The sequence below is a fragment of the Astatotilapia calliptera genome, chromosome 18 (assembly GCF_964374335.1).
Source record: "Astatotilapia calliptera chromosome 18, fAstCal68.1, whole genome shotgun sequence".
Classification (NCBI taxonomy): Eukaryota; Metazoa; Chordata; class Actinopteri; order Cichliformes; family Cichlidae; genus Astatotilapia; species Astatotilapia calliptera.
This window is the reverse complement of record NC_137439.1, coordinates 1,330,180-1,346,234: the sequence shown is the minus strand read 5'-3', so window position 1 is coordinate 1,346,234 and position 16,055 is coordinate 1,330,180. Positions and strand designations below refer to the sequence as shown.

Here is a 16,055-nt window from a genome sequence, read left to right as displayed (position 1 = left end):
CTGATTCAGATACAAGAAGATTCTTCTACTGTTTTCTCTTCTTCAGTTGTTAAAGATGAACATCATGATCCACACTGACACACATTCATATTCTTTGGTTTCCTGGATTAAAACGGAGCCTCTGCTCTTTATTTATCCTGTGCTTGTTTCTCGACTCACAGTTCAGTCTGTTAAACCTGCTTCCTGCAATAGGAGCAAATATCCACTGAAAGCAGCAGAAAGACGTGCTGAGTGTGAAGCTGTCAGCAGGGGGAATAACACAGCGCTGTGAATGAGTCCTGTCACTGTGATCAGGCTCCTCCTTCTAATCCACCAACTTAGTGTTGATGAAGACTAAACAGAGAGATCACAGCTTCTTTATACTTGCTGTAGCTCACAGTTACTCTACACTGCAGATATGACGCCTCTGTTCATCTCAGTGCTGCTGGCTGCTATGTGCCTCGGTATGAACACAACTCTGTTTCTTTGATATCAACATTGACGTGATTCTTTAACAGCACACTGATACTGTTTGTTGGTGTTTTACAGAATGCAGAGCACAAAAAGACAACGTGCTGCAAGCAAGAGGAGAAGAGACTGCTGCTGCAGGAGGCACAGTGACACTTGGCTGTCTCTATAACACCAGCACTACAGCAGCTACTTCTCTCTTCTGGTACAAACAGGATGGAAACAACAGCCCCAAATTCATCCTGAGCCGTGTTAGTGGGGATGATGGAAACATAGCAGACGAGTTCAAGGAGAGATTTTCCTCCACACTGGATTCCAGCATCAGATCAGTTCCTCTGAAGATCCAGAAGCTTCAGCTGTCTGACTCTGCTGTGTACTACTGTGCTCTGCAGCCCACAGTGACAGGAAACAGCAAAACTCTGTACAAAAACCTTTGGAGCAAAGACAACAGAATACTCCACAACATCCACTAGAGGGAGCCACACACTGTTAAACTGTCACCTTTAGGTCTGAATTCTCTGTTCTTATGATTAAACAAAGTCTTATCTATAACTCGTTATGTTACATCTTATTACTGTGCTGTTGTTTGATGTTTCCTGTGTTTCTTACATTATGTATAATATGAAGAATTGTTTTATGAAAGTTTGATATTATAGATATTATTTTGCTGTGTCTCTGGACCCTCTGAAAAACACTTTTACACTACAAATGTTATCTAGATATAGATATTTATATATCTATATCTATATATATCTATATCTATATATATCTATATATATATCTATATATATATATATATATATATATATATATATATATATATATATATATATATATATATATATATATAGATATATATATATATATATATATATATCTATATATATATATATATATATATATAGATATATATATAGATATATATATATATATATATATATATATGTATGTATTAGGGGTGCAATGATACTCGTATCGATATTGAACGATATTGAACCGTTCGATACAGTGCTTTCGGTTCGGTACGCATATGTATGAACAATACAAAATTTTTTTTCATTTTTTTTTCATTTTTTTTATCAACTTTCCTTCTGACGATGCTGTCTGTGTTGAGCGCTCAGTGGATCTGCGTTTGACTACTCCGCCTAGGCTGCACTGTTGAGTGCAGATCCACTGAGCGCAGCGCAAGCTAGCAAGACAGAAGCTAAGCTCGTTGCAACATGGCAAATTGAACCTCCCCCACCCTCATAGAAGCTGTGTCCCAAAACGTCGGCTGCATCCTCTGGAGGCCGCATTTGAAGGCTGATTACGCCACAGCCAGGCAACGAAGGCTGTCCCAATGCGTCGACTCCTTCAAATGCGGCCGACAAATGCGTCCTTCATTTCCCCGAATTTGAAGGATGGGTCGGGTGTGTCCTTCGTGGCCCACCATATCCCAGAATTCATAGTGCGGCCCAGCCAAATTTCAGCTGCCAACAATGGCAGCCGCTACTAAGTTTTAAAATTACTCTTATTAATCTTTCCGGGTCACAAAATAAACTTTTACCATATTTTCAGGTGAGAAAGTAGCTGTGTAAACATCAAATATCTTCTTGGTCTATCAAGACATCGTATATTTGCAAAAGTGTGCCGACGTTTTCGGAGACGTCTGTTACCCACCCGCTCGATAGCAAGCCGGGGGGTTCAATGGTCACTCGAGCCGGCGAGAGCAGCGGACTCCCGGCTTCATCGTTTTCAGACCCCCGCTCTTTCACTATTCAGGTTAAACATGATATATAAGTCACTCGGATAACTTAAAAATTTAATTGTTTGCCTTTTTTCTGTGTTTTATTTGTTCCGGAGTAAATCAGTTTGGCTGAGATTAAAGTTATTAGATTATTAGATTATTAGATTATTAAATTAAATAAAACTTAAAATAAAACTAGTGCTGACAGCACTAGTGGGAACACAACGAATATGGCTGCACATTTACGCCGACATCATCCTAGTGCAAAGACAAGTGGAAACAGACAAAAACAACAAGCACGCATGCTACAAACTTTATCCGAGTCATTTAGACAGCCGTTAGCACAGGATTCTCCTTATGGGGACCTGATATGTTTAATATGCTGCTGAGAATATAGCCCAGAAGAAGCGGATAGTATAGCTTTTATTTTGGAAAGAGCCATTTCTCTGTAATAAACTCTCTTTTCCAAAGATGAGGGATTTCTCCATCAGTGTCATGGTCCTGGGCCATGTGGGCCCAGTATTCTTAGTTTCTTGTATTTTTGTATTTCGTTCCTTATTTAGGCCATGTTTCCTGAGTTGTCCTGTTGTGTTGTTCCCAAATGTTTTCCCTTCGTGACTCTTACCCCCTGTGTGCCCCTCTGTGTATTTATGAGCCCTCATCTCTCTTTGTGTTTATTCCATGTTTCCCCTGCCTGTTATGTCTGTGTTCTTCCTGTGCTCTCTCTCTCCCCTCCTGTCTAAACCCCCATGTACTTCCTGTTTTACTTTGTGACTCTCGCGCCTGTATACGTCATGTTATGTTCATCCCGCCCTGTCTCGTTATGATTATCAGTGTCACCTGTGTTCCCCATGTGCTCCCACTTCCCTCATTATCCTCCTGTGTGTATTTAGTCCGCGTGCTTTCAGTCATTCCTTGTCAGGTCGTCTGCTCATCCATACCCTCACTTCAGCATTCTATGTCAGTTCACCACGTTTAAGGTTTTTTCATGTTTAGCTTTAGTTCACCCAGTTTAGGTTATGGTTTAGTTTTCACCTGTGCACCTTTTTTGCTGGCCTCAATAAACGGCTTGTTTTCTGTTAAATCTACGCCACGTTCAGTTTTTGGAGTTGCATTTGGGTCCTTTTGCCAACACCTACAGTCTGCCCTCGCCAGACTGTGACAATCAGATAGATTTTTTAAATTACTTTGTTGTTTCAGCAACATTAAATTTAAAAACTGTACTTTTGAGTTAAAATATATATTTATAATTTTAATAAATGACAAATTAAAAAGGCATGAACATCTTTTGTATCGAAAAAATATCGACCCGTGACACCAAAGTATCGAACCGAACCGTGAATTTTATGTATCGTTGCACCCCTAATACATACATACATATATATACATATGCATACATATACATATACATGTATATATAAAGAGTAGCACCGCCTACTCTTATTATACTTATTATACTATGAAAAAAGAATGTATTTAAAAGTTTTTAATTAAATTGATAAGCTACTCAGAAACACCACTGTGTTTGAGCAGGAACAGGAAGTGATACTCTGATACTCTACCGCAGAGTATGAGAGCGAACACCAAGAGTAATAATAATAACAATAATTGTTATTATTAGTATACTTTTATCATGTCGATGTTTTCTTGTATTTGAATATCAACAAGTAAATAAGCAAATAAAAGAGAGAGTGTGAACACTGTGTGATTCCTCAGTGTGAAACTTTATGATGTGAATATTGTGACTCTGAGGGATCTTACATGGTTCTTATCTAATGGATGACTTCATCTACTGAAAATGGAAAGTATCAAGTCAGAATGTTTTTATGACTTATCATCATTTATGAAGAAAATTAAAGGAGGATTCATCAGATGTGAGCAATTAACGTCCATCAGGTTAATCAGTAGTTTAAAGCCTCACTTTAGCCTCTACAAGATATTTATGCAGAAGTTCAACCAAACAGAAGACATCAGGTCCTGAGGTCACAGACTCAGACTATCACATTATCAGAGAGAAGCTCGAGTGTCTGTGACCTCTGCAGACCTGAACCTATGAAGAAAGACCTACTCTAAAAATATCAAAAGAAACCAGCTTCAAAATCAACAACCAACCTCCTCTACATGGACCACTGACTTCATGATATTTTCTTTAGTTTGTAACATTTTGCCCTGTAAAACAATTAAAGACTACCTTAAATAACTTTGGTTATAAATGAATCCCAAAGTGTGTGAAGCACAGGAGGAGGAGTGACTGAGAGCAGAGAGGAGGAGCAGAGATTCAGGGAGGAGCTGAGCTGTTACTGAACTATAGAAGAGAGAAAAACCTCCACATTCAACAGAGTTCAACACAAAACAAACTTTATGTTCCTCAACATGCTGTCATTACATCACTGTGTGTTTCCTCTGATTCTTCTCACTCTCACAGGTCTGCTCACCTACACAGGAAACTATGTTCAATTCAATCTTTATATGAATGTCGATTATCCACTGAAACTATTCAACATTTCTTCCTTCAGGTGTCAGCTGTGATCAACTCACTCCAGTCAAAGATGAAGAGTCCAGTTTAGAAGGCAGCACAGTTACTCTGACCTGCACGTACACCAAAGGTGCTGCTGATTATTTCTTCTGGTATCGACAACATCCAGGAAAAGCACCTGAGTTCCTGATCTCTCATTTGGAATCAGGAGAAATACTAACACCTCCCAGCAGCTCCAGACTCTCTGTTGGAGTCAGAAAGGAAGAAACAAAAATGAGTCTTCAGATCTCCTCTGCTGCAGTGTCTGACTCTGCTGTGTACTACTGTGCTGTGAGGCCCACAGTGACAGGAAACAGCAAAACTCTGTACAAAAACCTTTGGAGCAAAGACAACAGAATACTCCACAACATCCACTAGAGGGAGCCACACACTGTTAAACCTCTGATTCTTGTGTGAATCAGTGGTTGTAAACTTCTGGAGTTTGTTAGGATGGAGTTAAGATAGCTTTCAGTCATCAAACAGTTATGAAGAAAGAGTTTTAGAGGAAACAGTAAAGAAGCATCAGAGTCTTCCTGTTTGAAGAAACTGGAGGTATTTTTATAGGATATTGAAAGAAATGAAAAGTGTGTAAATCTCCTGTTAAACCAGTACAATCTTTCTCTTACTGGCACCTTTAGTGAAGCTTCCAGCAGAGGACCTGTGAGGCGTCTGTTTCTCAAACTACAGACTCTCGTGTACGTGTCCTCTTGCTCAGTGTGTATCAGTGGAGATTCCCATAGAGCCAGTTTGTGGAGAAGGTCGTTCTCATCAGTGTATTAAACCTTCATCAGCCTTTGTTTGGAACAAGAACTCTGCTGAGTTTCATAAGACATTTCTTTTGGTTTGGGTCATTTGAAACTAGCCTGGATGTGACAGAAGCTGATGTTCTGCACACAGTTTGGTAAATGTATTGTTTCTTTGAGCATCAGATCATTCTCAGCTACGCCAACGTGAACTGGAACGTTTTTACTCCTCATCAATGATCCTGTAAACATGACAAAGGTGAATTATGTGACACAGAGCAGCATCTGAACACGGGAGCTGTGAGTGCTGAACAACGGCCCCCATGTGCTCAGTCTTATAGTAAACTACATTATACTGTTGGCAAAGTGTTACATTACTGTTATTAAATATTAAGTTTAAAATAAAATTTTGTTGGATTTGATTGTCATTTTTATGGAAGAAGTTTCTGTGATTTTCTGTTAGGTAGAGATTTCATATGGTGAACAACAGGGGGCGCTGTTACACAAAACTATTTGATTGGCTGAGCTATTAAACTGGCCCCGCCCACTGAATTGAGCTCATCCAATGACATTATTTGTTGGTCATTGTGCTGCAGTGGAAGAACATTGTTCATGTGCTGTCTGTCTGGCTTTAATAACTCCAAAGACATGTTGCTGCACCTCTTTTTGCTTCTATCTCACATTATAGGTGAGTTTAAGAACAGGGATTAAAGTTTAGTTGAAGCTGCTGCATTAAGCAGATATACAGACTGCATTTCACTACTTTTCTTCTTTCTTTTTCCAGGACTAACAGCTGGAGACTCAATCACTCCTCAACAACCTGAAGTCACTAAAACAGAAGGAGAATCTGTCACACTCACATGTAGCTATGAGATAAGTGCAAGTGATGCTTGGCTTTATTGGTACAGACATGATTCTGACCTTCAGGCTCCTCAGTTTATACTCTGGAAAAAAGGAAAAGGATGGACAGCTCAATATATCCCTAATAGACGATATGACTCAGAAGCTTCACCAACATCAACTAATCTGACCATAGCAGCCCTAACCCTGGCAGACACAGCTCTCTACTACTGTGCTCTACAAACACAGTGATACAAAGTGTAGAAGAGGCTGTACAAAAACCTGAACACAGATATCTGACTACTCTTCAAAGAGGAGGGAAGTGGTATTCAAAGCACAGCTTCATATCAGATGGATTCTGCTAATTCCTGTTTTATCAGAGTCACTGTGGTTACAGCTGCTAATGAAACACTGTGGGAGGATTCACATGAGCAGCAAATCCACATCAACCACAAACCAACTGCAGGAACGTTCAGACACAATAAAAACTGTCAAACATCAAAAGCTGCTCATTTACACTATTTTATATTTAGTGGATGAGGACATGCAGAAATGCAGCAGAAGCAAAATAAACAGAGTAACAGAGGTTTATCTCTTTAAGGTAAAATCTCTCACATGAAGCTAAAAGTCCAACCAGGAAGACCATCTCATGCTTGTTCCATTTATTCTCTTTGAACTCATCACATCAGATGATGATGCTCTCCTTCATCATTGTCCTGCTCTCATGTTTAAGTGTTTCCCCTCTCAGTGTCAGATGGATGCAGCCCCTTTACAGAATCAAACTCAAAGTAAGGTCAGTACTTCCACGCTTTAAACGCTGCACGCTCATACTCTCTCTGCACTCGATATATGATCCATTGTTGATCTGCACACAGCTGTTGTCATGAATGTCGCGCTCGCTTACGTCACTGTCGTGAGACTCTCGCAAAAAAATCACGGTTTCAGTAACGCAGTAATGCAGGGTACCTACGGGAAAGTAACGGTAATCTAATTACCTTATTTGCAATTGTAATCGTTACTTGGATTACAGTAACGCGTTACTGCCCATCTCTGATCATTTGTGTCGTCTACTTGCTGCAGTCTCCTCCTTTTCTCTGCAGCTGTGATTTCTCTTCCCTTTGACCTTCACTAAGTCTTCACTTGAACTTTGAATCTGAACAAAAGTTTTTCCGTCACATCTTCTCTTCATCTTTCACGGCTATAACTAAATGCAGACACAGATTCTCTTTGTCTCTCACAGGCTGTCAGTGATCTTCAGTCTGTTTCTGACTTTGTTTCTGCTCACAGTCAGAGGGAGCTGACATATTCAACATGAACACAGATCATGAAGTTACAGAGTTATTCTGTCTGTTCTGACTTAAAGTTGTTGATGGTCAAAGATGAATGGATCTTCAGATCTGCTCTGCTGCAGTGAAAGACTCTGCTGTGAGGCCCACAGTGACAGCAAACCCACAGAGATGCTCCACTAGAGGGCGACATCATCCAGTAGGCGGGGCTCTCCTTCTGCACTGTGTTCAACCATTGTGTCAATAATAAGTGCTGCTGTGAAGAGAACAATTCTCAGACTGAATGTTGAACATCAGCTAGTTTCTCCTGTTGATTTAAACCTTGTTGTACAGATGGAACATTGGCTGTGGATTATTCTTGCTGCTCTTTTCTTTGGTGAGATACAAACATCAACATGTTTCCTCTGCACACGACTCACAACAGGGACAGAAAGAGGAGATTTAATCATTTTACACTGTGGAACTTTTCAATAACTTCAATCATGTTTATTGATCCATCTCTTCCTCTGCATGTTCTGTTCTTCCTCAGAGTGTAAAGGAGAAGACAAAGTGATCCAGGAACAAGGAGATGTCATTGCTGCTGAAGGAGACACAGTTACACTTGACTGCAAATATGAGACCAGTGACTCCAGTCCATATTTGTTCTGGTACAAACAAGAAGTAAATAGTTACCCAAATTATATGCTGCAATGTTTGTCAACATCAACAGTTAAGGCTGAAGAGTTCAACAATGACAGATTTGATGCTAAAATCAACAAAGCAGAAAAGTCAGCTCCTCTGAAGATCCAGAAGCTTCAGCTGTCTGACTCTGCTGTGTACTACTGTGCTCTGCGGCCCACAGTGACAGGAAACAGCAAAACTCTGTACAAAAACCTTTGGAGCAAAGACAACAGAATACTCCACAACATCCACTAGAGGGAGCCACACACTGTTAAACCTCTGATTCTTGTGTCATTGGACTGATGACAAAGACAACAGAGAAATGAAGCAGTAAAGATCAGAGACAGAGACAGAGCTGCTGTGGAAGCACAAAACTGTTTGATTGGCTGAGCTATTAAACTGTCACCGCCCACTGAAGTTGAGCTCATCCAATGACATTATTTGTTGGTCATTGTGCTGCAGTGGAAGAACATTGTTCATGTGCTGTCTGTCTGGCTTTAATAACTCCAAAGACATGTTGCTGCACCTCTTTTTGCTTCTATCTCACATTATAGGTGAGTTTAAGAACAGGGATTAAAGTTTAGTTGAAGCTGCTGCATTAAGCAGATATACAGACTGCATTTCACTACTTTTCTTCTTTCTTTTTCCAGGACTAACAGCTGGAGACTCAATCACTCCTCAACAACCTGAAGTCACTAAAACAGAAGGAGAATCTGTCACACTCACATGTAGCTATGAGACAAGTGATAGCTATATCGAGCTTCACTGGTACAGACATGATTCTGACCTTCAGGCTCCTCAGTTTATACTCTTCAAAGGAGAAAGATTATGGAGTGGTGGTGATTATATTCCCAATAATCGATATGACTCAGAAACATCTTCTACATCAACTACTCTGACCATAGCAGCCCTAACCCTGGCAGACACAGCTCTCTACTACTGTGCTCTACAAACACAGTGATACAAAGTGTAGAAGAGGCTGTACAAAAACCTGAACACAGATATCTGACTACTCTTCAAAGAGGAGGGAAGTGGTATTCAAAGCACAGCTTCATATCAGATGGATTCTGCTAATTCCTGTTTTATCAGAGTCACTGTGGTTACAGCTGCTAATGAAACACTGTGGGAGGATTCACATGAGCAGCAAATCCACATCAACCACAAACCAACTGCAGGAACGTTCAGACAGAAACAAATTAGTGAATACAGTCAAACAGCAAAAGCTTCTGATAAACAAATATCTCACATTTAGCACATTTTATAACTGACCATGAAAGTAAAACAGGAAACAGACTGGGCACAGAACTAAACCTAAGAACTAGAATTCAAAAACAGAACTCAGAATACAAGAAGTTATAGACAAAGGAGAAATCAAAGAATAACAACAACGTTTCAGTGTGTAACGTGGAGCTGAGCGGTGTGGGTCCGTTGCACCAATGGTGCACGATTAATTCCCAGACTACTGCTCCTTTCTCTGCTGCTTTTACCAACTCTGTCCTTTGTGATGCTAACAGTAATGAGGATCTTTTGGTTGATGAGCTCAGTCATCTGTTTAACTCAGCTTCCTCCTCTGTTCTCGATACCGTGGCTCCTCTAAGGACTAAACTGTTACGTCAACCCTGGTTGAACCAAACTACCGTCTACCTACTACCGTCATGCTGAGAGAAAATGGAAAAAGGACAAACTTCAAAAGACTGTTAAAGCTGCCAAGTCTGCCTTCCTGTCAGGTATAATTACAACAATCAGGCACAAGCCTCGAGTCGTAACTGTATGATTAACCCTGATGTCATCACTCATAGAGATGCTTCCCCTGCACTCTGTGATAACTTCCTACAGTATTTCACTGATAAAAGGCCAAGTTCCCGCTTCTCAGTTCCAAACTCCCTTTTTTGTCTAAAATTTTGGAAAAAGTAGTTCTTAAGCAACTTCAGTCCTTCTTAGACGCTAACGATGTTGGTGAAAAGTTCCAGTCTGGTTTTAAACCTCGCCACAGCACAGAAACGGCTTTAGTAAGAGTTTTTAATGATTTACTTTTAACTTTTAACTGGCGACTCAGGCTGCTCTGTGGTTTTGGTTTTACTTGATTTGACCTCTGCATTCGATACGGTTGATCACCACATTTTATTATCGAGGCTGGAGCTTGTTGTCGGTTTCAAAGGCACAGTACTATCTTGGTTTAAATCATCTCTTTCAGAGAGGACTTGCTATGGGCCAGTACTTTTCTTCTTCTGCCCCTGTCCACTGTGGAGTGCAGGGGTCTGTTCTTGGTCCTACTTTGTTCTGCCTGTACATGCTGCCTTTGGGCTCTACTTTCAACAAATATAACATCTCCTTCCACTGCTATGCCGACCACATCCAAATTTACTTCCCCCTGAACTTGGATGTCTCTGACCCACTACAACCTTTGTTCAGCTGTCTTCATGATGTTAACGTTTGGCTATAACAAAACTTTCTCACTTTGAATGAAAATAAAACTGAAGTAATTGTCTCTGACAGTCATACCGCTCTGGGTCAGTGAACAGACACCCTTGGTCCTCTTGCCAGCTTCTCTCTCACACGGTAAGAAACCTTGGAGTCTTTTTGGATAGCTCTCTGAAATTGGAGAAGCCAGTGTTCTCAGTGGTAAAAACAAGCTTTTATCAGTTGTGTTTGATATCAAAGGCGAAGCCCTATATTCCTTTAAAAGTACTTGAAAAACTCCTTCATGCATTTATCACCTGTAGACAGAACTACTGTAACTCTAACCCAGCTTTTGTGGAAAACTCCTGCAGCTCCAGCACGGGACACCTGCAGACAATGAATAATAATGGATTGGATTTATATAGCGCTTTTCAAGGCACCCAAAGCGCTTTACCATACCACTATTCATTCACTCTCACATTCACACACTGGTGGAGGCAGCTACAGTTGAAGCCACAGCTGCCCTGGGGCAGACCGATAGAGGCGAGGCTGCTGTATCGCACCATCGGCCCCTCTGGCCAACACCAGTAGGCAAGTAGGGTAAAGTGTCTTGCCCAAGGACACAATGACCAGGACAGAGAGCCCGGGGATCGTACCGGCGACCTTCCGGCTACAGATGCGATTCCCAACCCCCTGAGCCACGGTCGCCCAATAACATCTATGTTAGATTGTACACATGTGGACACATTGGACAAAGTCTATCTATCTGTGTGTGGAATCATGTTAAGTGCAGTCTAACCAACAGGTCATGCAAAGCTTTGAAGAATTCCCATCTGAGCAGATGCCAACCAAAGAGAGAGACACTCTGACAAAGCGCTTCTACGTGTTTCAAAGTTAGTGTTACAGGTTTTTGATGTGACTTTAAGATATTGTGTTGTTTTGGGATGACAGGACACATGAGACTGCATGAAATGTTCAGTCTGGTTTATTCACATCGATGAGCGACTGATGGAACTAAAGAGCAATGATGATGATGATGATGAACAAAACAGAGAAGTATCCCACAACATTAAGTTCCCAGTGGACAGTTCTGTGTGGCATCAGTCCATATGAGAGACCTCCATGATCCCACAGGCCTTCAATATTGAGGTCCAGGCTCTGAGGAAGCCGGTGCATGGCTCACAGTGTTTCATTGTGTTTGTGAAGTTCACCTGATCGACACACCAGCTGTCAACAACTGTACCATCCGTGCTCCAGTTATGTTGAGTCTTCCCAGGCACCTCAACCCCTACTCACATCTTGCGTCTCAATGGGTCACATGATAGAGTGAGGCAAGGTTTCACCATAGTTTCATCCAAAAGCTCTGCTGATAATGACCCACACCTTTTTTTATAACTTGGATCTTGTGATGAGGCACATGATCAATAGTGTGCCAATGATCCTCTTAAGTGGACAACTCCCACTAGAGTTTAAACACCAAAGGAGAAACCTCTTCAAAAAGCTTCATGAGGTCCAGTCGCCGTCTTCCAGAGCTGCTTAGATCGAATAAACGGTAAATGGACTGGTTCTTATTTAACTCAACACAACGTGCCTCATTCACCTTTTCTATATAAGAGCTTTCTATCTAACATGCACACATATTTATATTCTGATGGATGCGTTGAATCCATCAATCTTCTTCAGTAGTTTATGTAGACTAAAAATGACCATGACAAGCAGAGGACGAATGTCAGCACATCAAAGTCTCTTGGTGGCTTTACTGCTTTCACTCAACTGATATATGAGGAAAAAACACTTTGACTTCCTACTTTTGTTCTGTTTCATTCAAAAAAACAAAACATGTAGGTGTTGTGAAAATTGTAATATTTGATTTTAAAAGAGCAATTCTGATTCAAGATGCACCTGAAGAAGTGAAGCAGTGGTCTGCAGGAAAGGAGTCTCTAAACAGGTATGAACAGATCCCTTCACTCAGCCTGTTTGTTTTATGCAGATGTAAGAGCTACATGAAGTCTTCCCTCTGTGACAGTATGAGTGATGATGTCCATGTTAGCATGTTGCCAACGACTGTGCTGGTTTCACCCCTCCTCTCCCTGCAGGGTGGAGCCTGATGGCGTCCGACGGGTGAGCTCGGATCTGAAGAAGTGTACGTTTGATTTTATGATGATTCTTGGAAACAAATCCAACCGTCTTTAAACTACTGTGTCGCTCATTCATATCTCTGATATCAGGAGTCACCATCAAAGAGCCGATCAACGAATAGATGATCGATCAATAACTGCAGCTGGATTTATTTGTTCTCTCTATCAGATTCCTATCAACTCACAATCGACCCAAACACAGTATACAAATGGATCCAGCTGTCTGACAGCAACAGAGAGGTGATGCGTTTGAATGCACAGCAGCCATATCCTGATCATCCAGAGAGATTTGACCGCCCTCAGCTGCTGTGCACAGACGGGCTGACTGGTCCTTGTTACTGGGAGGTTGAGTGGAGTGGATATGTTTCTATAGCAGTGAGCTACAAAGGAATCAAACGGAGAGGACACAGTGATGACTGCTTGTTTGGACTGAACAGTCAGTCCTGGAGCCTGGACTGCTCTTACTCTTACTCTGTCTTGCACAATAACACAGAAACCTTCATCCCCAAAGACGTTGTCTCCAACAGAGTAGCAGTGTATGTGGACCATCCTGCCGGCACGCTGTCCTTCTACAATATCTTCTTGGACTCTCTGATCCACCTCCACACCTTCAACACCACATTCACTGAACCTCTGTATCCTGGATTTGGAGTCTGGTCTCATAATTCTTCAGTGAGAATAATGAAGCCGGTCCATGTGCACTGCTCTCCTCCAACAGAGTAGCAGTGTATGTGGACCGTCCTGCTGGCACAGCAAACAACCTCTATCCTGGATTTGAAGCTTGGTTTCATAATTCTTCAGTCAGTCTGTACTTAGTTCAGTATAAAACTCTGAGAAGCACTGCTAAATAGACCTTTCAGTCTGCATCTTGCACTCAAAAACACTTTCAGATTCATGGATTCAATGATTTAATGATTTAAACTCCTCTAAATGATTCCTTCTTAATTTCAATCCGCTGAAGATTGAAGCTTCCAGCAACCGTAGAGTGTGAGCCAGGGTCCAAGCTGGACAGGTCACCAATCTGAGACAGGGCTGACATTAACTTCATTCCACTAACTGCATGTCTTTGGACTGTGAGAGGAAGCTGGAGCACCCAGAGAGAATCCAAACAAACAAGCTGAGAACATACAAACTCCACACATGAAGGTGAAGCTGGACTCGGGACTTTGTTGCTGTGAGGTGACGGTGCTGACCTCTGCACCAAAGCTCTTCTGACATGGGGCTGAGAAAATATTTTGCACTGCTGATCAGAAAGAGAAATTCCTGCTTGAACAATGTTCTTTGTGTGATAGAGACTAAATATATATTGATCTTCAGTTTTCTTTACTGATGTGCTTTGTGTGAAGTGTGTTTCTTCTGCTTCGAGTATTTTAAAGTCACTGATACAACAACCACGTTTTTCCTCACCTGGAGCCTTTCAATGAGAGCTTTAGATGAGAAATTCATCATGATGTTTAAATTGAATTCAACTTTATTTACACAGCACCAAATCACAACAACAGCCGCCTCAAGGTGCTTTATATTGTAAGGTCGACCCTACAATAATACACGCAGAGAGAAACCCAGCAATCATATGAAGTCCAGATATGTAATAGTCATTAACATGATCAGAGCCACGAGTGGTTTTAATCTCAGGAAGTTTATACAACAACTTGTAGCACCAACTGTAGTTAAATGAGGCTGCACAACATGAAATGCAGACTACAGAATTTCACTTTAATAATACTGAATGAGAGGAGCAGCAGCTAAGTCGTCTACATAAACCTGGAACAGTGTTTATTGATAGGCTGCGGACACTGCGCTGGTTGCCTGGGGTCAGGAAACTCTCAGGGTTTGCCTGCTCTCGTTGTGCCTGTTACAGGAAAAATGATTCTATGTTTCTTTACCTTCTTTTAAATGTGCAAGCATGCCCTTTTGTCTATGGTTAGATTAGTTTAGAATTATCTTTTTAGACTTTCTCAGCAAAGACATACTGTTTTGGGACATATTGTTTTAGATTGTTTTATCTCTCACAGCTTTCTCCCAGCTCTCTGCTGACGAGACTAGCGCCACATATGGAGTTGTTTATTTTATCTGTTTTGTATTTTCTTATCCTGTTCTCACTGTCTTTCCTATAAAAAGTGCCCAGCCTCTGTACACGTTGTGAGTTGTTCTGAACAGCTTACCCGTGTGCACGTTAAAGCATAAAAAGTGATCTTGTCTCATTGTGTCTTTATTTCTCCTGGGTTTTTTACAGAGTTTTCCCCCAACATTTCTTGGTCCTTTGACAGCCGGAGCGCCTCCATCATGTCCCATCTCCGTGACCAGTCCACGTTGTTCGTCTGTCGACAGCTCACACACCAGGTGTGTGATAAAAGTCCAAGAGCGTTTAAATTCGGGTCTTGGCCAACGTCTTAGAAAGCGACCCACGGTGGTGGGACCTGATCGAGGTGGACCAGACCCGGCGACACTGACCAGGTAGATACAGACACACTGACACAATCTTGCGTAAAAGCGCATTTTGAATTCAGGGAATTTAAAATAGCGGAAGTAGCTCGTCGACTGGTAGCTTTGGAAGCTCGTCGACTGGAAGCTTTGGAAGCTCGTCGACTGGTAGCTTTGGAGCTCTGGGTAGCTCCCCCAGCTGGGTCTAGACTGGGTCTAGGGAGTAAGTAGCTCTGGGAGCTCCCCTTATCATAAGGGTTCTGGTCGCACGCGCGTCGAAGCTGTGAATGTGTGTGTGTGTATTGTTTTAATTAACAGAGCAAGCTGAATTTTCACGGTCCAATAAGAGACTGAGCTGCTCCTGCTGTGTTTTCTTTTACTGCTATTCACTGACGTGCTGGTGAGTTGAGAGAACGGTCGAGTTCCGTCTCGTAAAGTTCACACCGCTTTTGGAAATAGTCCGAAAGTAGAAGGGCGTGTGAGCAACCACTCTCGTCTCTAATACCAGCGAAGGTGATAGCAGCTGTATTGTGTATATATTACTTAAACAAAAATAAGTACATACATAAATAAGATGGGTAATCAAGCAAGTGAAATTAAAACTCACTCCTGCTGACGAGCAGTGGTGAGAAAAGAAAAGTCCAGACGCCGGACAAAAACAGTGTCTGTAAACTGAGAGATTTAAGAAAACAAAATATAAACAGTCAGAAGAACAGAACTCAACTGCCAGTTTAGTAAAACCAGAAGACGAGACACTGTGCAGTCCCCACAATCCTTTTAGTAAACCATCACTCATTCCTGCAGCCGCATCTGCAGCACCACCCATATCAGGAAGAACATAATAATCCCTTATTAAGTGAAAACTAGAGATCAAAG

General features: G+C 41.5%; 1 protein-coding gene across 1 annotated transcript; it reads left to right on the top strand.

Moving 5' to 3' along the window:
• The first annotated feature begins 11,425 nt into the window (after positions 1 to 11,425).
• LOC113010728 (stonustoxin subunit beta-like) lies at positions 11,426 to 14,085 on the top strand. Its single transcript, XM_026149932.2, has 4 exons — positions 11,426 to 11,510; positions 12,514 to 12,565; positions 12,714 to 12,760; positions 12,925 to 14,085. The coding sequence occupies exons 1-4, from the start codon at positions 11,426 to 11,428 to the stop codon at positions 13,476 to 13,478; spliced, it is 738 nt and encodes a 245-aa protein (XP_026005717.2). The 3' UTR covers positions 13,479 to 14,085.
• The last annotated feature ends 1,970 nt before the right edge of the window (positions 14,086 to 16,055 follow it).

Bases quoted from the DNA above. Each gene is read 5' to 3' on its own strand.
- LOC113010728 (XM_026149932.2), top strand. From the start codon at position 11,426: ATGCAAAGCTTTGAAGAATTCCCATCTGAGCAGATGCCAACCAAAGAG. The intron at 11,511-12,513 runs GTTAGTGTTACA...TTCTGATTCAAG, and splicing joins GCGCTTCTACGTGTTTCAAA to ATGCACCTGAAGAAGTGAAG. The intron at 12,566-12,713 runs GTATGAACAGAT...CTCTCCCTGCAG, and splicing joins GGAAAGGAGTCTCTAAACAG to GGTGGAGCCTGATGGCGTCC.